The following is a 23,269-nucleotide window of genomic DNA, read 5'->3' on the forward strand; positions in this document are numbered from 1 at the left end:
CAGAAGACGACTGGGAGAATGTGTTATGGTCAGATGAAACCAAAACAGAACTTTTTGTTAGAAACACAGGTTCTTGTGTTTGGAGGAGAAAGAATACTGAATTGCATCCGAAGAACACCATACCCACTGTGAAGCATGGGGGTGGAAACATCATGCTTTGGGGCTGTTTTTTTTTTTGCAAAGGGACCAGGACGACTGATCTGTGTAAAGGAAAGAATGAATGGGGCCCTGTATCGAGAGATTTTGAGTGAAAATCTCCTTCCATCGGCAAAAGGCATTGAAGATGAGACGTGGCTGGGTCTTTCAGCATGACAATGATCCCAAACACACAGCTAGGGCAACAAAGGAGTGGCTTCGTTAGAAGCATTTCAAGGTCCTGGAGTGGCCTAACCAGTCTCCTGATCTCAACCCCATAGAAAATCTGTCTAGGGAGTTGAAAGTCCGTGTTGCCCAACGACAGCCCCGAAACATCACTGGTCTAGAAGAGATCCGCATGGAGGAATGGGCCAAAATACCAGCAACAGTGTGTGAAAAGCTTGTGAAGAGATACAGAAAGCGTTTGGATTCCGTTATTGCCAACAAAGGGTACATAGCAAAGTATTGAGAGGAACTTTTGGTATTGACCAAATACTTATTTTCCACCATGATTTGCAAATAAATTCTTTAAAAATCAAACAATGTGATTTTCTGTTTTTTTTTTCTCCACATTTTGTCTCTCATGGTTGAGGTTTACCCATGTTGACAATTACAGGCCTCTCTAATATTTTCAAGTGGTAAAACTTGGACAATTAGTGGTTGACTACATAATTATTTGCCCCACTGTATATGCTGTAGAAATAATTTTTGAGGACAAACTATACGGTACAAAAGCAAAACTGCCAAAATATTTTTCACACTGGACATTTTTTGAGGTACAATTGCACTGAATCAAAACTCTCTACACAAAACTGTTAAACCGATCAGCTCATTCTTAGGCAGTCATCATTTAATAATGCTCAATCTTCTCACAATTCTACTATTTTCCAACTGAAGTCAGAGATACAGAAAGCGTTTGGATTCCGTTATTGCCAACAAAGGGTACATAGCAAAGTATTGAGAGGAACTTTTGGTATTGACCAAATACTTATTTTCCACTCTAATTTGGAAATAAATTCTTTTTTTTTTTTTAAATCAAACAATGTGATTTACTGTTTTTTTTTGTTTTTTTTTCCACATTCTGTCTCCCATGGTTGAGGTTTACCCTTGTTGACAATTACAGGCCTCTCTAAAATTTTCAAGTGGGAGAACTGGCACAATTAGTAGTTGACTAAATACTTATTTGCCCCACTGTAACTATTGTCAAAAAGCTGTGGAATTCTACAGGCAATAATGTATTCATGGGTAAAGATAGGAATATTAGTGTCACTTTAAAAAGAACATGATACAAGGAGAGTAAAGTTGCACTATTACTAGTAGGAAGAGATTCAAAACTTCTTTTGAATGATGGCAATAAAATACACAAACAAATGTTAAGGCACTTGGTTTTTATGGAGATTTTTCTTTCTGAAACATTCTTGGCCATGAACAATCGTTTTATGCATAATTGATCTGGAAAATAATACAAATATCACCATTCAAAAATCATTGCTTTCTATTGAACACACACATATGGCTCTCTTGGAATTTTTTTGTGGGGATGATCATCCATTTGCACGCAATGCGGTGTCATCAAGTTCCTATACTTGTGATGATTAGAAACCTTTCAATCAGATATGGCTTGTAAAGTCCTTAAAAAACATGAGACAGTCCTTCATTGTTCATTAATTGGCTGCTTCATTTGCTACATGATTTTTTTTCTTATCGCTTGTACATTTGGGTTTTTAAAAAATGATAATGATAAGAAAAGGTCCTCAAAAAGCTCCAATTTCAGTCGCCCATCCTTGGGCCGACTTTCCTGATCCATTCAAGCCCCTCCGCTGGATTGTAGAAGACCCTAGAGGTGCAAATGGTCTGAAAGAGACGAGAGGTGCTGCGGTAGTTGGGGAAGAAGAGGAAGGTGTGGGTGGAATAGGCGAGTTCCTAGAGGTGCTGCGAGGGGAAGCCTGCGTCGGCCTGGGCGGACCTGAGGATGGGGATGCCGCAGGAGATGGCAGCCTGTGAATTGTCGCTAGAGCTGCGGGGGTAAGGAGGGGTGGCCCCCCTCGCTGGCAGCCGCCCAGCGGTGCAAGGCGCAGGGTTGTGGCAGGGGGATAGTTCCCCATCAAGGCGAGATCTCTTCGTCCACTGGGGAACGGTGGTGAAGATGAAGCTGGCAGGGAGTTTGACATCTGGGGGAAGGACACCCAAGGCCAAGGGGGGAATGGCACAGTGGAAGTCAGGGGTGATTGAAGGACCATGGGTTCCAGCTCGCTTGCACAGTGTGAGAGATGGGTGACGAGGCGGGCTCCGATTGGGTCTACAGACTCTCCTTCAAGGGAACTGAGATACCGGACCACTTCTCCAACGCACTCTCTGAAGCCCAGAGTCCTATAGTCCACAGCCAAAGCCCTTGCATCAAAGTAACCTGGAACAAAGTGGGTTAAAATTGTCAAAAGTGAAACAATTGTTTCCAATAGTTGGGGGATGCTCCTTTTGAACCCAATTGTTACACTCGCCTGTTTCCAATTAACCTGTGGAATGGAATACATGCTTTCTGACCATTCCTCATCTTTCCCAGTCTTTTGCCGCTGTCGCAGCTTTTAAGAATGGTGTTGCGGGCATCAAATATAAAATGAGTGAGTAATTGCCCAAAAAAAGAATGTTCCTCATTAACATTGGCGGAGTTTGACTTTTATGGGGGGGCAAAACATGTTGATGACCCCAAAACGCAGTATCAGCATAACATTAACTTACATATACTGTATATACATATATATATATATATATATATATATATATATATATATATATATATATATATATATATATATATATATATATATATTAGGGCTGTCAAAATTATCGCGTTAACGGGCGTTAATTAATTTTTTTTTATCACGTTAAAATATTTGACGCAATTAACGCAGATGCCCCGCTCAGAGAGTTTGAAATGACAGTACACATTGAAACGCTCACTTGTTGTGTTTTATGGAGTTTTTCCGCCCTCTGCTGGCGCTTGGGTGCGACTGATTTTATAGGCATCCATGAGCATTGAGTAAGTAATTATTGACATCAACAATGGCGGGCTACTAGTTTATTTTTTGATTGAAAATTTTACAAATTTTATTAAAACGAAAACATTAAGAGGGGTTTTAATATAAAATTTCTCTAACTTGTACAACATTTTTCTATTAAGAACTACAAGTCTTTGTATCCATGGATCGCTTTAACAGAATGTTAATAATGTTAATGCCATCTTGTTGATTTATTTTTATAATAAACAAATAGTCCTTATGTACCGTATGTTGAATGTATATATCCATCTTGTGTCTTATCTTTCCATTCCAACAATAATTTACAGAAAAATATGGCATATTTTATAGATGGTTTGAATAGCGATTAATTGCGATTAATTACGATTAATTAATTTTTAAGCTGTAATTAACTCGATTAAAAATTTTAATCATTTGACAGTCATAATATATATATATATATATATATATATATATATATATATATATATATATATATATATATATATAATATGTATGCAGTTGTGGTCAAAAGTTTACATACACTTGTGAAGAACATAATGTCATGGCTCTCTTGAGTTTCCAGTTATTTACACAACTCTGATTTTTCTCTGATAGAGTGATTGGAACAGATACTTCTTTGTCACAAAAAAACATTCATGAAGTTTGGTTCTTTTATGACTTTTATATGGGTGAACAGAAAAAAGTGATCAAATCTGCTGGGTCAAAAATATACATACAGCAGCGCTAATATTTGGTAACATGTCCCTTGGCCATTTTCACTTCAATTAGGCACTTTTGGTAGCCATCCACAAGCTTCTGGCAAGCTTCCGGTTGAATCTTTGACCACTCCTCTTGACAGAATTGGTGCAGTTCAGTTAAATTTGATGGCTTTCTGACAAGGACTTGTTTCTTCAGCATTGTCCACAAGTTCTCAATGGGGTTTAAGTCAGGACTTTGGGAAGGCCATTCGCAAACCTTAATTCTAGCCTGATTTAGCCTTTCCATTACCACTTTTGATGTGTGTTTGGGGTCATTGTCCTGTTGGAACACCCAACTGCGCCCAAGACCCAATCTTCGGGCTGATGACGTTAGGTTATCTTGAAGAATTTGAAGGTAATCGTCCTTCTTCATTATCCCATTTACTCTCTGTAAAGCACCAGTTCCATTGGCAGCAAAACAGCCCCACAGCATAATACTACCACCACCGTGCTTGACGGTAGGCATGGTGTACTTGGGGTTAGAGGCCTCACCTTTTCTCCTCCAAACATATTGCTGGGCATTGTGGCCAAACAGCCCGATTTTTGTTTCGCCTGACCACAGAACTTTCCTCCAGAAGGTCTTATCTTTGTCCATGTGATCAGCAGCAAACTTCAGTCGAGCCTTAAGGTGCCGCTTTTGGAGCAAGGGCTTCCTTCTTGCACGGCAGCCTCTCAGTCCATGAAGATGCAAAACACGCTTGACTGTGGACACTGACACCTGTGTTCCAGCAGCTTCTAATTCTTGGCAGATCTGCTTTTTGGTGAATCTCGGTTGAATCTTCACCCTCCTGACCAATTTTCTCTCAGCAGCAGGTGATAGCTTGCGTTTTCTTCCTGATCGTGGCAGTGACAAAACAGTGCCATGCACTTTATACTTACAAACAATTGTTTGCACTGTTGCTCTTGGGACCTGCAGCTGCTTTGAAATGGCTCCAAGTGACTTTCCTGACTTGTTCAAGTCAATGATTCGCTTTTTCAGATCCATGTATATATATTTTTGACCCAGCAGATTTGATCACTTTTTCTGTTAACCCATAATAAAGTCATAAAAGAACCAAACTTCATGAATGTTTTTTGTGACAAAGAAGTATCTGTTCCAATCACTCTATCGGAGAAAAATCAGAGTTGTAGAAATAACTGGAAACTCAAGAGAGCCATGACATTATGTTCTTCACAAGTGTATGTAAACTTTTGACCACAACTGTATATGGTGGAAAACGCTCAGGTGAGACCCCCAACTTGGCCAAATTTCAAAATTGACCTATATGCATGTGTTACACATCACTGGGAAGCTTAGAATCTAAATTTTCTGGGGGAAGAAATGTTTTTAACAGGAGGGCATTTAAAAAAGAAAATAATAAATAAACAGCAAAACCCTTACTGGAGGTGAGAGCACGTGAGAGCATAATTAAAGACACCATGATTTTAACGAGATATTATCACGTACTAACCTCTTTTTGATCCAAAACCTACATGTAGCATGTATCACCAAGTGTCTAGACACAGCTGGGCTGGATTTTTGGGGGATTTTATGGGTGAAACATGGTAATATAACAAGGGTTGCGGTGCAGAAATCGCAGATATCAAGGAGTTATCGAGATTTTCATTTCCATATATTTACCCTTTTAAACATTTTTTTTTTCAATTTTTCTTTGTTTGGATCAATTATCATCTAAAATATTGGGGAAAATGCAACAGTGACGAAAAAAAGACTGTTAAGCGATTGTTATGAGGTATATATTCGAGACTTTTTTACAGACGTCAATTTTTTCATTGTGACGTAATTTGTTTAAAAGTTTAAAATACGCGAGTGAATAATTCTTAAGTCTTTTTTTTTTCTAAAGTAAATAATAGACATCAATTAATGATCTAAGTTAAAAATGACAGACATTGCGAATTATAAATATGATTACTTACCTTTTTATGGCTAGGTTGAAACAAAAGCGGTTGCGCGACATCTGTAAATAGGGGTTTCCAGGGTAAAACGGACAAATTAAAATAGTTCGGGGGCTTATTGCGCCATGAATCTGCTATGGCAGCATATAGACATATTGTTCTATCAAACACAACCGCTCCATTGGCTTAAAATACAACAGTTTATTTTAAATAGGGGTGCCAGAGCAGAAACTGTTTTTTCCGGCCTTGTCTGTGTTTTCCGCCATATATACATATATATAAACAGTATATATATATATATATATATATATATATATATATATATATATATATATATATATATATATATATATATATATATATATATATATACATGTGTATGTGAGTAAATACATCCTGACACTGTTCGTGTTCAATCCTCGATTCAAGCTCAGTTGTTGTTGAAGCTTATGAAAGCTTACAGTATGTTTAAAGAAATTCTAAATATCCATCTTGGTTCCTCAGGTGTAGTTTTGGCTATGCAAAGCAAAGGACCGTCTCTAAGGTGCTAGTCACATGGGATTCTTGTTCATTTCATTCATTTGTTGTTTGTTGTATTGCTTTACAACTTTTATAGACAACATTTAAACGGCTAGGTCAATATTTTTATTAAGTTCAGAATTTTTGACATTAGGCCTAATCTTCGAGTTACAGGGGGTTTAATTAGTCGGTGGAGTTGATTTCAACAACTTCAATGCAGTTGGTCAGTTATTTGTTAGTTTCAGGGCTCCGGAGTGACTAAGCTAGCACGAGTCAATGTTGCCTGCTTAGCATACGGATAAAAAAACAATATTAACAGATCTAACATAGTCAAATAAATTCAAAATGCAGATCATTGTTCGAAATACCCATGCGGCCAAAACAATGTCACACCGAACTGCCATAATTCATTTCATTCTGCGGGACTATTTTTTAGATGCATAATGCGACCACAATAGAGAGGAGTGGTGCAGCCACTCTTGCTCAGCCTGCTAGGGAGTCCCTTTCCTTCACACACACAAAAATCAGCAGTGAAAAAAGCAATGTGATATGGTAAATGGTGTTATAGTTATATCACTCAGCCCTGCTTGCCTAGACAGCCTGTTCCATGCAGATTTGCTGGATTACAAATGTTGCTGTTCATACAACAAATATTGGCATGCAATGGTAAGTTGTAACTTTATCCTGAAAACATAGCCAAAACTATTGATTGCATGGGTCATCAGTGATTCTGCATATGTTGTTTTTAATTGGTATGCTAAGCAGGCACCATTGATTCATTCTAGCTTAGCCACTCCGGAGCCCTGAAACTAACAAATAACTAACAAGCTGCATAATATTGAAGTGTATTCAGGTAAATATACAGTATGTCCATAGTTTATAATCATTAATTTCTCGTTTAGCTTACGTTTTACGCAACATCGCAATTTAATTGGACTTAACACAGAGAGGTGAGTAAAAAGAAGAAATCTTACCCTTCCCTCCCATAGCATGTAACAGTTTGAGGTGGTCCACGGTCATTTGCAGAATCTCAGCTTTTTCCAACTTTGAGGAACCCTGAACGGAACAGAAATGCTTAACGATTCAAATTGATCAAAGAGTTGAGACTTCCGGCAAAACTATGTTCAATTTTGATGTTGGTGTTAGGGTTAGTGTCAACAACAACAACAAAAAAATCCAATATATTTCGACATAGTCTGATGAGTATACCAAATGTGTGCATCGTAGGTCTGGTTTGAATTGCAAACAATTTTTTGGTCTTTTTAAAAGGGATTCTTACTGAAACATAATTGGATCAAAAAATTAAATCCTGTATAAAATGAAGTAAAGAAAAAAACATTTGGTTTGTGTTGTTACCTGTTTCTCAAAAGCACTTGGCACCAGCCTTCGTAGCTCCGACAGGCTGTGGTTGATTCGGTCCCTACGCCTCTTCTCAATGATCTATTGGCGAGAAGAAGAATTTTTATTAAAGTACCGATAACCAATACTTCAATATTGTCCAACTCATAAAGTTCAATACCGATATCAAACTGATACCGATATATGCGATCGTCGGCTTAACATATTATGCCTAATGACTGCGTTGATGCTTTAATAATGATAAATGTAACAACTTCAAAGTTTTCGAAATAAACATTGTGACAAAAAAAATGTGAACTAATTCATCTGAATTTATGGGAAAAGTGCCTATATTGCACCACTATATTTTTGAAGGGAGCATGCCCAAAACCGATAATGAAAAACCAATGTTGATATTATCCGATATAATTATAAAATGCTTTTATCAGCTACCTGGTAATATCGTACGACTTTAATAAATATGCTAATGTGCTAAATTTGTTGATATTTCAGACTATTTATCTCTCAGAGTGCAGACAATTAAAAAAAAAAAAAAACGTGCGGCATTTGCCAAGGCCTACAGCCTGTCAAAACGATAGACGCTGTAAAAGTGGCAAAAGGTGGATTCTTCAGATGAATCTTCCATTGAATTACACCACAGTTGCCACAAATATTGCAGGAGACCTACTGGAGCACGCATGTATCAGAGATTCACTCAGAAAACAGTGAAGTTTGGTGGTTACATTATTACCAAAATCATGGTCTGGGGTTACATCCAGTATGGGGGTGTGCAAGAGATCTGCAGGGTGGAAGGCAACATTAATAGTCTGAATTTATCAACAAATCTTAGCTGCCTCTTACATTCCTAACCATAAAAAGGGACAAATTCTGAGGGAGGATGGTGCTCCATCACATACTTCAATCTCTACCTCAAAGTTCCTCAAGGCAAAGAAGATCAAGATCCTCCAGGACTGGCCAGCCCAGTCACCAGACATGAACAGAATGAAAGAGGAAGCATGGAAGACGAAACCCAAGAATGTTGATGAACTCTGGGAGGCATGCAAGACTGCTTTCTTTGACGTTCCTGATGACTTCATCAATAAATTGTATGAATCCTTGCCGAAGTCCACGGAAGTCATACAAAGTATTAAATTTGGATCTCACAGTACCACTACTTAATTCGCTTATGTTATGTAGCATATTTTTGTATTTGAAGTACAATTTTTGTTCAATTTTCACACTACTTTCTGTAGGCGACAAAACTTTTATCTTGCCAAAATTTGACCTTTATGTCTTCATCAAATGATAATTCTTTTTTCAGTGAAACAAATATATTTTTGTACATTCAACATCATTTGGGAGGGTCTTAGCTTTCATATGAGCCATTTCTGAAACCAATTGAATAATTACAAGTCAGGTTATTAGCAATTGTTTCTTCAAAATAGATAAGCGACAACTTTTGTTAGGGACTGTATATTGCACACAACTATTTTAAGAAAGACATACAACATACATTAGTTCCCTGAACCGACTTTACAACTTTCCTTTAGCGACACAACTTTGGCACCTTGTGCGCAAAACGAATGTGAGAAATGGCACAAAAAACATGAAAGTTGGAAAAGAGAGAAAAAAAAAAAACTTGATATGAATGTGAGAACAGTTTTGGAGTCAGATGATCTAAAGAAGATTTGGCATATGGTTAAAAATGGGGAAAAGGTTTAGCAAAATATTATTTTTTAACGATACCAATGCTCAACCACATTAATAGTTCAATGCACTCACCCCTCTTCTCTTCTTTCGTGCCAGAATCTGTGATGCACTGCCAGGGGACATGGACCCGGTAACTGGGCTGTGTGATTCAACAGAATATATGGTGAGTCTACATATTGTTATCATTACCATTCTTTAATATAACACAGAAGCAAAATGACACGTCAGATCTCGGTGGGAATTTGCTGCAAAAGTGGCTTGTGAACGGGTGTGTTTTCAGATTACATGCTGTTCTACTTTCCATTTCAACAAATCCAGTTTCAGAAGATGATTTTACAGCCTGGAGGCCATGCGCTTGCTCTCATGGGCCCCAATCTGAGAGGGTTACACCCTGCCAATATTTGTTTGTGCACGGACCTGCAAGAGGGCGCGCCAACATTGTCCCTATTGTGTTTCTATTAGATTTTAACGCAGCCAATTTAGTCGTGTGTTTTTGTTTAGAATGCCATTTGATGGCTTCCACTTGAAAGGGCATGTCACGAAGAAATTCAATTGACCCGGACTGTATTTCATGTCACGCACTGCTTGCTGAGGCCTTTTGGTGCCGTCAGAATTCCTGTGAATACAAACACGCGCTGACAAATAAGCTGGAATCGTTTTGTATGTGAGGACGCAACGTTCTTGTCCCTTGCGGTTCCTGTTTTGGAGTTTTGGAGAGGCTTTTTTGCACGGATGGGTTCAGTGATTCAACATTTTAAAGCTTTTGGGACCTTCATGTCCACAGTTCCTACAACATGTGTAAATGACTTATCTTAGTGTACATGTTTTCATTTCAAACACACTTTGGGAAGTTTCCTCTTGAAACGGTTTTGATTATTTTTCTTTCGATCTTATCCTGCACTATTTATGCACCATATTTCACCATAATTATGACTATTAATACATACTTGGCCTGGTACATTGAGGCAAAAATATAACATCCAATACAGAGCTGTATTCCAAATTTTGCAAGATATAGTAACTAGAAATATTGTTGTCTGTGTGATAGGCATTAATTTACAACTGAACTACATCAAACTACATTATTTTCCTTAATCTTTTAAAGCCTTTGTATTGGATATTATTGTAATGGTGAGTGAATACTAATTTTAACTGATGTATTCAACATTAGAAATGTGGAGAATAAAGATAAAAACAAACATGAACCACAATTACCAAAATGAATGATATATATTTGGGGGAAAAATAAATGATAAGGGTCAGTTAGCATGAACATTTTTGTGTTCCAATTTACACATTTTACAATTTATTGTATTGAAAAAGCATGTAAGCATCACAATACATTTTGGGGACTAGTGTTTCAGTTTAGGTGAATGATTATTAGATGCATTTTTGTTTAAAAGTAATGTAGTGCCCACCACAATGTGAACAGCATGTTGTACTATCGTACAATTTTTTTCAAGCGTTTGCTTTGTTTTCCCAAAGTGTCTTTCCTAAATCAAATTCTGAAACTTGCAATTGAAGTACCGTGGAATTAATTCAAAATATTTTTTGAAGGATGTTACAAATATAATAAAAATGTAAAGTATTTTAAAATATTAATTTCAACTTTTGCATGATGTTTTGTGTTTAACTTATCATATTAGGCAAAAAATGATTTTATTTTAAAACATATTGAATCTGAAGTCTTTTTTTTCTGACTACCTAATCTCAATTTCATGTACATATGTATCCTTGTGTCAGGTGTGTGGTAGGGATGCTCACCAGTAGCCGTCCTCTTGTCCCACATCTATCAGCTCGTCCGTGTCCGAGTCTGAGCTGTAATCATGGGGTCTCTTCATCTCGCTGGCTCTACTAGGCCGACGGACGGCGGATGCTCTTGTTCCTTTGCTCACTCGTGGAGGGAGCCAGGCTGAGAATTTGGGTCTTCGGCTGTGCCGCCTGGCTTGTTTTTCACCGTCTGTCTCCTCCTGTAGCTTATAAGAAGCCTTCTGCTTGAGTAAGTGTTACTTCCACTCGTCTGTCTTCCCTCCTCTACTGCTTGACTAGTGGCAGTGGCACTTGCTCGACCCCCGTGGGCCCATGACAAAGCGGTGAGAATTCCCAAGCTTCTATTCGTCTCCCTCTGGCATGTCCTCTCTCTGTCACAGCCACCCAGTGACAATGTTTGGCAGTTGAAGCAGGGTTGCCAGTTTTGGCTCCATCCCTTCACACCCCCCTGGTCGCCTCCTCTTCATGTCCCTCCTCCCTCCCTTTAATCTGCCCTTCCCCGGCGTGTCACCCCTCCTAACCACCACCGCCCTGTCCTTCCAGCCCTTTGCTCAGTCACTCTCTGTCAATTAGCCTCCTGTCTCATCCTGAACTCATTCCTTCGTTCTTTCTTCTCAAGCTCCTTTAATTGTGTTCTCATGTAGAACAATGGCCACACTAATTTGTGGAGGAAAGGTGAGGAGTGTGGGAATGTTGAACAATGACGAACTCCATCTCAACTGGCTGACTGAGAATAATGACTTATACTCATTTTGAGTAAAAGCTGAAGGTACTTGTGACTGCTGTGCATTATTTTTTTCCTCTCCTCTTGATGGACTCGCTAATTCATTGTTTTGTTTTGTCAAAAAATACAGTGGTACTACTTACGAAATTAATTCGTTCTGGAAGTAGTTTTGTAAACTGAAAATTCCGTAAGTAGAGATGCAATTTCCATGTAAATGCCCTAATCCGTTCCAAGACCCACCAACATTCAGACATAAAACTTTTATAAAGCACAAAAATGCATCAAAACATGTGTGAAATACATGCTACATTTTGATTATTGCACACTAAACTTAAAATGAGAGTTGTGCATAATGATAAAAAAACAAAGAATAGAGTAAAGAATAAAAGTCAATACACTCACGTAAAGCTGTCGGAACACTTCATGGCCTGAGGAGCGATTGAAGAGGACGCTGGAATACACACATACAGATACAGTAGAAGTCCCTCTGAGCCAATTGGATGCCAGGAAGATTCTAGGCACTATCTAATGGCAGAGCAGCTATAAGTATGTTATGTCCAGTAAACTTTGGGAGCTGCAAGTAGCAGCACATACTGTATTTCTGCCTTTCATATCCTGAAATTTGTCTTGTTAAAAGAGGCAATATTTTTACGTTGAGGTGTGTCGTAACCTGAAAATTTCGTATGTAGAGACATTTGTAAGTAGAGGTACCACTGTGATAACTGAAAAGAGGAATTATCAGGCAAGCACAAATATGTTCATGGATGGGGGTTTCTTGCATCTCCAATATCTGTTGAATCATTGTTAATGCTCCCTGCTTTGCATTCTGCCTTGGGCCCAATATGTGTCTATTTTGTGTGTGGCATCAATAGTGGTCGAAAAGGGTATCACACTCTTTTTATTCAGTAAAGAGTGGGAAAATCTGTCTTCAAACGTAAGGAATTGAAGTAAAAAAAGTCATCAGAAAATTAATACTCAACTATAAACTGGTTTGACCAGTTTCAAGGTATACCGTGGTATTAAAACGTCAAGGTTTCGAAAATGCAAACGTTTCTCCTTTTGTACTTCAGGTATTAGCCATTTTTTATGTCCCAAAAATGCATGGAGAAATCCCCCGCTTGCAGCTGCAAGGCTACACCCTCCCCCACCGGTTGTTGCTCAGTGTCAGTGAGTCAGCTGTGCTACACGATGGTTGGGGAAGGTGAAACTCCTGAAGTTTTTCCCCCATTGAAGAAAACGAATTCGCTGGTATGGGAATACTTCAGCTCCTGAAAAGTTAGAGACTTAGAGGCTTAGAGGAGGAGGGCCAACCACATGTAAAACATGTTTGCGGTGGGTGGCTGTTGAGGAGGCAATACCGCCAATATTATACAATAATAAAGGTTAGTAAATACTGTCATTAACGTTTCCAACCAGCTACGAGAGTTAACTCCAGCGTGTTTAGTGTGCCTAGCGGTTGTAAAACTGGGTGTTTCTCTCTGGCAACTGTCTGTGTTGAGAAAAAAAGAGTGTGTGTGTATAATGTAAACATGATATGAGTCACACACACATGCTTTTTATGAAAAATAATTGTTGTGAAGACAATAACGTTGGGCTGTGGCTGTAGGTTTAGGCCCACCTAAATGACTGCATTTATTTTAATTTCATTTAGAATATTTTGTCTTTTTTTTTTTAATTTTTTTATTTTGACTTAACATTATACCTATGTTCCAATTTGCTAATATGTTTAGAAAAATAAAAATTATGTTCAAAGGAAAACTCAGATATCTCAAAGTAACACATTTTAGAGCTGTACCGGTAATTGCAATACCGTGATTCCGTGATATTTTGGTTTAAGGTTATCATACCGTCAGAATATCATACCGGCACATGCCCACTCAAGTATATTACCACTTGCTCGACCATTGACTGCAACAGACGTCTAATTCAACGGTTCTGAACCTGGGTTCGAAGAGTAAGTCTAAGGGGTTCGGCGATGGTAAAGAAACGCAGAGCCAAATTTTGTTACGCTGATTAAATCCAAGCAACATGGCTTTTAAGATCAGGTTTTGGACTAGTTTGCTCCCAATTTACAGGTTTAATCCATTTATTTTAACTGCTAGTCCTTGATCTGATTGGAGGATGAACTAGTTTGCTCAGTGGAAAGTTGACTTGCACTTGGTATGAAGGAATACAACAGACAAATGGGCAGCGTGGTCTCAAATTTTTACCAGTTTATAAAACATGCTGTCAAAATGTTTGTACAGGAATATGCGAAATTATTAGCTCTCTAGGTTAGATATACTGGTTTTGAATTTGAAAAAAAATAATTGCTTTATTATGTAATTACGAAGGGTTCGGTGTATCCACATGAGAAACTTGTGGGGTTCGATAACTTTAGCAAGGTTAAGAACCACTGCTCCAATCATTTGAACAGGGAACTCCTAGTGCAATTGGACATGTACTCGTGACAAGCTAATTTCAATTAATAGCAGAAAAATGAAAAGAGCCACAGTATAGGAGGTCTATCATTGTCAGTGGCACTGAAAGTGTTAAATATTCTTGCAATTCTACTTGAGTACACCAAAGTATTTGTACTTGTTACTGCTGAAGATAGGAGCCCAGGTGCCAAGTGTCAAAGTAAACCAACATGACGGATAAGAGGCCCAGCCCATAGAAGTACTGAGGGTCAAGAGCGCTATCAGCCTAGTGAGTGTCTAAACATCTGGCTTCTTCACCGGACAGGTTAGCACTTTTTACATATACACAAAAGCGCCAACCACGCTCCATTCATTCACACATGCGGCTCTGTGCAACACTCAGTCCACAGCCACCGTGGGAAGATTGCTGGTGCAGATTGCCATGGAAACACGAAAGCTCGGCGCCGTGTGTGCGTGTGTGAATAGAGCGAGGCTAAGTGGCATGCCCCCTTCGACACAATGCCCAGCTGAGTGTGTTTCTTCCTGCTTGGCAGACTGGAAGGGTGTGTTCGTTTAAACATACGACAACGATTGTGTGCAAGATGTTGGATTTGTGCTTGTTTTGGTGCTTTGAGTGTTAAACGGCTCTCTGTGCACTCTTTTCTCTATTATATACTCTTTTTTTCTGCTTCATTTCAGCACTGAGGACTTTTATCAAAGTCAAATTGCTCTAGGAATCTATTTGCTGTAGACTTACTCCAGGAATAATGGGAACACAAGACTTTTCTTACCAAGGGCGTAGGTCTGCATAGGGATGGTAGGGGCATAACACTACCAACTTTTTAGGATGCTGACATGGTCCCCACCAACTTTTAGGCAACATTTTTTGCGTTATATAATGGCTTCAGTTATATGGGTCGTTTAGATTGTCCATTGATCTGACCATTATTAAGTGAATTACAGTACTTTCATTATGTTCAGACTTACATTGACCCCTTTTCACTTGCTGAATGTGCCAGTCCATTTTTTTCGCTCAAACGCACGTTTGACTGGCTGATGACTTGAACACACGCATTCACTGCCCGACAGAAATACAACAACCGCCTCCTCCGCCGCTTCGAAGGTGAGGGGTATTGGGGGGGGTTCCGCCAGCAGCAGCCACTGTAAGTAATGTAAAAAGACCTCAATGTTGTGGAGGTGGGGAACAAACCAATAATTGTGCTACTGAAAGTCCAACCTGCATCAGAGTTAGCATAACATTAATCTGTGTGAATTTCTCAAACTCGAGGAGGAAGCTGTGTTGAGAGAAATATCCTCCTGTATGTTTTCTACTGTTAACTGTAAGAAATTTAGGGAACTAAGGATTACCCCCTAGTAGATAGTTAATTGATGATCAACGAGTTTGTAATTATTATGCATGTTAGTATAATTTGTGTTCAAATATTGCAATTTAAATTTCCTAATAAAATACAGACATTTATTCTGGAAGTTTTTTTTTTAAAATGTTTCTTTAGTAGTTTTTGAAAACAAAGGTTTGAATCAAACGGTGTGTCACCTGAACAAATTCACATGAAAGTTGGTATAAGTTAATACAGATTTATTTTGCACTGCTCATTTAGCCTATCAATTAATTAGGTTCATATTGGTGAGAAATGTAGCCATGACCTCCGTTCACCTAATCTGATTGGTTTTATAAATGTCCCATCCCCAGCAAAGGGTGTACATGCAGGTTATGATGTTATATCGTCCCTACCAATATTGAGACCAAACCCATGCCCTTGTTTCTTACACATAGGTTAAATTGTGTTTGGAAATTGAGAATTAATGAGAAGGCAAATATCCATGATCTTTTTTTTTTATTGTTTTTATTTATTTATTTATTTTTGTTGGATTTCATACAAAACGTTAAATTGTATTATTATTGCTCAGTGCACTGTTGTTTTTTAATGTGTAAATGACAATTTTGAAATGTAATACGAAAAGTAGCAATGTGATGAAAATTATGTTAAAAGTGTTATTCTCATGATCTTTTCAATAATGCAAATTTTACATGAAGAAACTTTTGAAAATAATACAAAGAAAATGTTATTTTTAAGAGTCATCACACACTGTTCTTTCAAAAACGTGCAGAGTTGTTGCCCTAGCAAACAAAGATCTGAGTGCTTCTTCTCGATTAAAATACTGTAGATGCATGTTTTTCAAATGTACACTTTGGTTTCACATATGGCCACACATGCAGATTCCAAAGTGACGCTTGTCCCATGAAAAACATGCACAAGGGCAGATGTAGTTAAGAAAATGAATGGAGTAAATAAATGAGTTAAATATGAGAATACTTTTATCGTGTTGGGATCAGGATTGTGTAGACAGACAAATCAGAGATCTGAGAGCTCATGAGATGGAATTCTGCAAGATTTCTGCCAGTCGTGATCTACTAGTTTAAGTCCTCTTTGCCACATCTTTCCAAACCACAAAAAGGCGACATCCCCTCGTTGAAATTAACAGGCTCATACTTTTGCGATTTTCACTCACGCACAAGCGTTCATCGAACATGAACGTGCATAGAATTTATAAGGACAAAGACCTAAGCGCAATGATGACTTCAGATGACTTCTACCATATGTAGAAGTTGTTGCGTTCATATTGAAATTAGATTACTACAGTTTCCACCGCTACAGTACATTGATAGAGCTCTAATTTTGCAGAAGCTGAAAATCACTTTACAGCTTTCAGCATTTTCTGATTTAGTTTATCACGTTTGATCTCTAAGGAAGCATACTTGAGTTGTAACTAAATTTGCATTATTTGTTTAGCTAAGATTTGATTTGATAAGATGAAATCCACTTTAAATGATCTAAAAATAAATCGGAATAATGAATTACTCCTTTTGCTTTATCGGTATGTTATAATGGGCAACAGATGTCTATAATCACTGACATTAGTCAGAAATGTTAAGCATCAAAGAATATTTTATATTACATTCATTAGCGAACGTTTAAGATCGAAATTAGAATGTTCTTGCGTACAATCCCTGCCTCGTTTCTTTAATTGGGTCAACACGCTCGCAGTGCTGTTCTCATATTATCCAGTTGTTATGCACCAATCACTTTGCTTGGCTAAAATGAACATAATAACTATGGCATGTTTTGTAATTGTATGCAAGTCAATTAATTAAAAAAAAAAAAAATAGCAGAACTAAAAAAAAAAAAGACTTAAATAACAAGAGTGCTCACCCCTTATTAGAGGGATATACAGTAGCTGTGTTTAAAAAATGACAAATTGCATTAAGAGTAATATTGAATGGGAGTTTTATTTTAGATGTTTAGTAGTCTTTTCCTGCCCTTTTTCCGGCTCCAACTGGTATAAAACAGCCCTCCCAAACAGTGGAATTACAGCCCACAACTATAAACTTCAACGATACAGTGGTATGAAAAAGTATCTGAACCTTTTGGAATTTTTCACATTTCTGCATAAAATCACCATCAAATGTGATCTGATCTTTGTCAAAATCACACAGATGTAAAAACATTGTCTGCTTTAACCAAAACCACCCAAAAATTTATAGGTTTTCGTATTTTAATGAGGATAGCATGCAAACGATGACAGAAGGGGGGAAATAGGTAAGTGAACCCTCTGCCAAAGCAGACTTAAAGAGCAATTGAAACCAATTTTTACCAAACTATCTAAGTCAGGTGTGTGCCCAACCACTGATGAGCGGTTTAAAGCCCTGCCCACTATAAAACACACAGCTGGTAAGAATTGTCTAGTTGCGAAGCATTGTCTGATGTGCATCATGGCTTGGTCAAAAGAGCTGTCTGAAGACCTGCGATCAAGGATTGTTGATTTGTATAAAGCTGGGAAAGGATACAAAACAGTGTCTAAAAGTCTAGATGTTCATCAATCGACAGTCAGAGTTGTCTACAAATGCAGAGTTTGGCACTGTTGCTTTTCTCCCAAGGAGTAGCCGTACACCAAAGATGACGCCAAGAGTTCAGCGCAGAATACTCAGAGAGGTAAAAAAAAAAACCTTGAGTGTCTACTAAAGACTTACAGAAATCATTGGCACAGTCCAATATCTCTGTGCACACATCAACTATATGTAATATTATGGCCAAGAATGGTGTTCATGGAAGGAAAATATTATATATACACACACACATATATATACAGTATATATACACAAAATATTAAATGTGATAGTTCACTTATTTTTCCCACTTCTGTCAGTGTTTGCATACTATCCTCATTTAAATATGAAAACCTATAAATGTTTGGGTAGTTTTAGTTAAAGCAGACACTGTTTTTTCACCTGTGTGATTTTGACAAAGATCAGATCACATTTGATGGTAATTTTATGCAGAAATGTGAGAAATTCCAAAAGGTTCAGATACTTTTATATACCACTGTATCAGACCATAGCACATTTTACCTTGTGTTTAGAATTTTGGGGGGTCAGTTTACCTAAAAATAATAACACTTTTAGCAATTTAAAAATGCTTTTCTTCAAAATCCTACTGACTGATTTTACAACTTTATTTTCAATTGAACGCACTAGCTGTGACAGAGCACAGTTTCTTAAGAAAGCACTAGCTGTGACAGAGCACAATTTCTTAAGTTTATGAACTCACCATACCTCGCTGTACTGATACTTTTTGGTATCAGTCGTGAAAAAGTGGTATGTAATTGCGATGTAAATGCAAACTGGGATCAGAGTAGCATCCCAATGTCCAAACTGGATCCATAAAGGAATGATGTGTTTGTCTGGATTTCTCCGTGACTCAGCCCAGCTAGCTAGGACTCATGGGATATTTGTGTGATTCATAATTTTGCTGTGTAGTTGATAGGAGTGTACAGGAAGTTAGATTCCAGGGGCTGATATGAGCCTCTTGAGATGGTACAATGCCCGTGCAAGTGTGACACTGAGATGTCAGTCATGGGTGCAGAAGGGCAGCAGTCATGGGCCAGTTTGCTGGACATGGTGTGAGACAGAAAGTCCTCCCTTCTCATCCGGCTGCCCCGTGCAAAGATAAATAGAGAGGCTAAAAGGCGGCGAGGAGGCGTAGAAAGACGCTTTTGTGGCTTCTGAGTGGGGTCTCTTTCATAGCCGTTCCCACAGCATTGAGCATGATGACATTCACAATGTTTCACACAGACACACACACTTACTGATGGGACTGTGGTGACTTTCGCTGGTGCCGGGCCCCAGACGCGATGGCGAGGGCCCGAGGAGCCACAGGCAGCCATTGTGCTGTCGCCGCGGAAACCAGTCTCTTTATGTCAGACATGTTTTTCTGTTTGTTTTCTTTTTTATGGCTTTAATGTGGGCAAAGGAGAATGTTTCCCCTCACCCTCCTTGACTGATCTGCGTTATCCCCCCAACCCAATAGCCATCTTTCTCCCCCTGCTTTCACCAATCCATCCACATTTGTTTCCACCCCCCCCTCAATTCCTTGTCTCATTCGTGTTGTCTTTCTTTGTTTTCACTGGGGGAAAAAAACATTCACTCAGACAGTTTGTCATACATTTGTGGCCTGCCTCTCACTCTGATCTTTATCTTAACACTCTAACCCCCAAAGTCGAACACAGTCCAAGCTTGATCCTGTTTCACTTCCATATTCCAAACTACTTTTCCCATAGGGAATTATGTAGAATGGATTCATTTATTCCAGGCTCCAACCATCTCCAATATAAAACCTTTAAGAAATCTGCATGTAATCTTATCAACAAGTTTCCGAGGTACTGATGCTTTACTTCCGCATTTCTGCTCGCGACTTCCGTTTTACATTTTCTCCATCCTAAACAACGGTGGCGCTGGAGTGGCATAACTCATCAAAATCCCTCAAAAAAGACAATTTAGAAATACAGCATCTATCTGCCATCATCACGACATGGGAGGACAACATGTTATGGTGTTATGGAAGGTATGTTCTTCCTATCCCTGCATTTTCATATGTCCGGTGCTCAAAAAATACTAAAGCTAAATTATTGCGCATGAAACGACTTGTTGTCTTTGATTGTAATTATGATTATGTTTAATATTATTTACTCAACTGCTGTACTGCCAAGACTGCCACACATGCTATCTGCTTTTAGACCATTTCTAATCAGTACGTGTAGGATGGCACAATTATATAAACGCATAAATGCAAGTGTTACATGTTTTTTGTTCGTCTGTTTACAGGTGGAAAAGGCTTTTAGGCAAGTAAAGACAATTTGGTGTGCCTCACAACAGCACTAACTGTACATCGATGGACATCTATCAAGACTACGTACGTTCTAATTTTATGATGGAAGGCTCGACTTGTGCCCCACCTTCTTTAATATGTTTCTGATAATTTTATCGATTGTGATTTATTGACCTGTTTTGCACATGCACCAATCGTTTTACATAAAACAAGAAATGGAATCATGTTTTCCTAATGTTTTATTGTGATCAATATCTGCAATAAAAAAGAATGACATACTATTTTTGTCTATATGTACATACCTTGTAGTATTTCCTTGTAACAACAAAATCCGTGTCAGCCCTTCTGCATTCGGTAACTGTAATATTATTTGTAATTTTACCTCATTTTGATCACTCAAGCGGCTGGCGTATCAATCTACACCTCACATTAACACGGGCTGCACAGGTTGTTATAATTATGTCTTCGAATGATCAATGAAGCGATAAGAACAAACATACAATCTTTCAGCTAGATCCTTAGGTTTAAAGCACATCCTTAATTTATTCTTCTGTAGCTGGTTGCGATTTAAGGCGTATGGCGAAGTAGATCCACACTGGCGCATTGTAGCTATTAGCTGGTCGCTGATCAAAACATTCCACTCCCAACCATATAAATAGGCGCTTCCAGGAGTTCAGGGACAGCACAGAAAGTCTCAGAGTCTCATCTACGTCGTGCTGAATCCATTTTTGGAGATTCTGTGGGTTCCTCTGGTTTGATTTTGCAGTTTTAACTTTGTCAAGACACACTTCAACCAAACTTCATGTTATTCTGTCTAAACCGGACGTTCGGAGCAGAAATGATCAAAGATGGTACTTGTCTATAGAATAAAATAAATACAAAAAATGGCCTCACATTTTCAAGACAGTAGAAATGTCTTGCTTGCATCCAAATTTTATGCCTGCATGTTAACTATGATAGCCTTATGTTTAGCATAATAACATTAGTACAGTGTTACCTTGACTTACGAGTAAATTCTTTCCATGGCTAAGCTCATAACTCAATTTGTTTGTACTCTACCAGTCGACAAACAGCTGAAAGTCCATCTTCATCGATGTGCCTGGAGCTTAAAGAAATGTTTTCTTGCAAAACAAAGCAAAATATTGAATAAGCAGCGCCTTGTAACTTTGATCTTTTTGCCAAATTTGATTTAAACTTCAAAGTTTAGGTTCCCGTTTCATGCACGTTTGCTTACTGCCTCCTAAAAAAAAGTTCTCTTTCCCACGCCGCTCCCACATTAAGCTGATTACTATCATAAAATCACAGGGACATGCTGGATAACATATAAAAGAATCTGTTTATGATTCTATTCCCTAAGTGAGGGAGATGCCAAAATCTTTTCCAGTGAATGAAATTGGGAAAAGCAGACAGCTTCTATTTTTAAATGCGTGAAGAATGCCGCTTAGTGCCATGTCCCAAAGGCACTGCGGCCCGTAATCACTTCATTGTGACTTGCACATCACATACAAGAATTAATCTTTTATGGGCCACACAGAACAAAGAAAAAGTGATAAATGAAAACAACTGTGCTTAAGTGAATGACTACGTTCTTTTTTAACCCGGATAATCTCAAATACCCGGAAATGTGACTTGTGGATTTCCTTTTTTTTCCCATGGTGCACTGACTGAAGTCCAGAGTAATTCTCAGGAATGTTTTCAAAATATACACGTGCCCACAGCCTTGTTAGATGCCACAGAGAGGGTCATGCATCTTTGTTTTACACTGCCCCTTACACCCTGGGTTGCAGCTCTCTGACAGCCTCTTAGTATCTCAAATCCCTCTTATAATGGAACACCTCCGATTATCAGGGAGGCATCCATCCACACGTCACCCGGGTGGCATCTCAGAGGAGCAGCCAAAGCTCAGAAAAAAACTTGTCCGAATAACCTGCCATCGCTAAACAGCACTTATACTGCGACACTGTTAGCGTTCCCAAAAAAGATTATGCCGTATTTTTCGGACTATATGTTGCACCTGAGTATAAGTCGCACCAGGCAAAAAAATGCGCAATGAAAAGGAAAAAAACATATACAAGCCGCACTGGATTATAAGTCGCATTGGGGGGGGGGGGGGGGGGGGGGTTATTTGATAGACTCCAGCATCAAGAACAGACATGTCATCTTGAAAGGCAATTTAAAATACAATAGAGAACAACAGGCTGAATAGGTGTACGGTTTACTAACATTACATGACGCTAGAAGTTAGATAGGGTCAAAAAAATCCAGCCCGACCCGACCAGCCCGCGGGTATTAAAGGCCGATGCGGCCCGAGCCCGATCAATTAACTTGATTTGTTTGCCCGAGCCCGAAAAAACCCCGAAATTTTATGTTTTATTTGTGGGGACTCAGGAGAATGAGGAAATGCGGGGATGCGATGCGTGGTTGCGTTTTGTGTGATGACGTTTGTGAAGATACCGGTGCATATATGCATAATCATAACAAATTAAAGCCTGTCTTTTTTAACGAATTCTCCCAGTTAAACAAGACTGTAAGATGGATATTCAATAAACATTTATACCTTTTATATTTGCGTGTCTGTTCTAACAGGTGGATAGTGGATTTGACATTTATTTTGATCTCCTCGAGTTGGCAGAAAAAAACCGCAAGTTTTCTCAATGTTTCAATAGTCTACAAATTTTTATGATGATTATAAATGCATTTACACAATGAAATAACGCTGGAAAAGTGTGTTAGATATATTTCTGGTATTAGACCAATGCGCCACATTCGTTTACATTCAGCGAAGCCGACACAGGTTTTCTGTATAGCATCTTTGACA

General features: G+C 38.5%; 1 protein-coding gene across 3 annotated transcripts; it reads right to left on the bottom strand.

The window, feature by feature from the left end:
* Positions 1–1,343: 1,343 nt before the first annotated feature.
* heyl (hes related family bHLH transcription factor with YRPW motif like) lies at positions 1,344–21,606 on the bottom strand. Of its 3 annotated transcripts, XM_057827210.1 has the most exons (8): positions 18,895–19,554; positions 15,254–15,427; positions 12,270–12,318; positions 11,138–11,343; positions 9,446–9,512; positions 7,682–7,765; positions 7,300–7,381; positions 1,344–2,542 (listed from the first exon to the last, which is right to left on the bottom strand). In XM_057827210.1, the coding sequence occupies exons 4-8, from the start codon at positions 11,212–11,214 to the stop codon at positions 1,890–1,892; spliced, it is 963 nt and encodes a 320-aa protein (XP_057683193.1). In that variant the 5' UTR covers positions 11,215–11,343; positions 12,270–12,318; positions 15,254–15,427; positions 18,895–19,554; the 3' UTR covers positions 1,344–1,889. The 3 variants fall into 3 exon arrangements, with proteins under 3 accessions (XP_057683193.1, XP_057683192.1, XP_057683194.1); XM_057827209.1 differs by lacking the exons at positions 15,254–15,427; positions 18,895–19,554 and adding an exon at positions 21,459–21,606; XM_057827211.1 differs by lacking the exon at positions 18,895–19,554 and having other exon boundaries at positions 15,254–15,497.
* Between the last annotated feature and the right edge of the window lie 1,663 nt (positions 21,607–23,269).

The sequence above is a fragment of the Corythoichthys intestinalis genome, chromosome 22, assembly GCF_030265065.1.
Source record: "Corythoichthys intestinalis isolate RoL2023-P3 chromosome 22, ASM3026506v1, whole genome shotgun sequence".
NCBI lineage: Eukaryota > Metazoa > Chordata > Actinopteri > Syngnathiformes > Syngnathidae > Corythoichthys > Corythoichthys intestinalis.

Coding starts and splice junctions, on each gene's coding strand:
- heyl (XM_057827209.1), bottom strand. CDS start 21,487: ATGAGCTTAGCCATGGAAAGAATTTACTC. Junction 12,319..21,458: donor GCCATGGAAAGAATTTACTC/GTAAGTCAAGGT, acceptor TGTGTATTCCAG/CGTCCTCTTCAATCGCTCCT. Junction 7,382..7,681: donor CAAGTGCTTTTGAGAAACAG/GTAACAACACAA, acceptor TGTTCCGTTCAG/GGTTCCTCAAAGTTGGAAAA.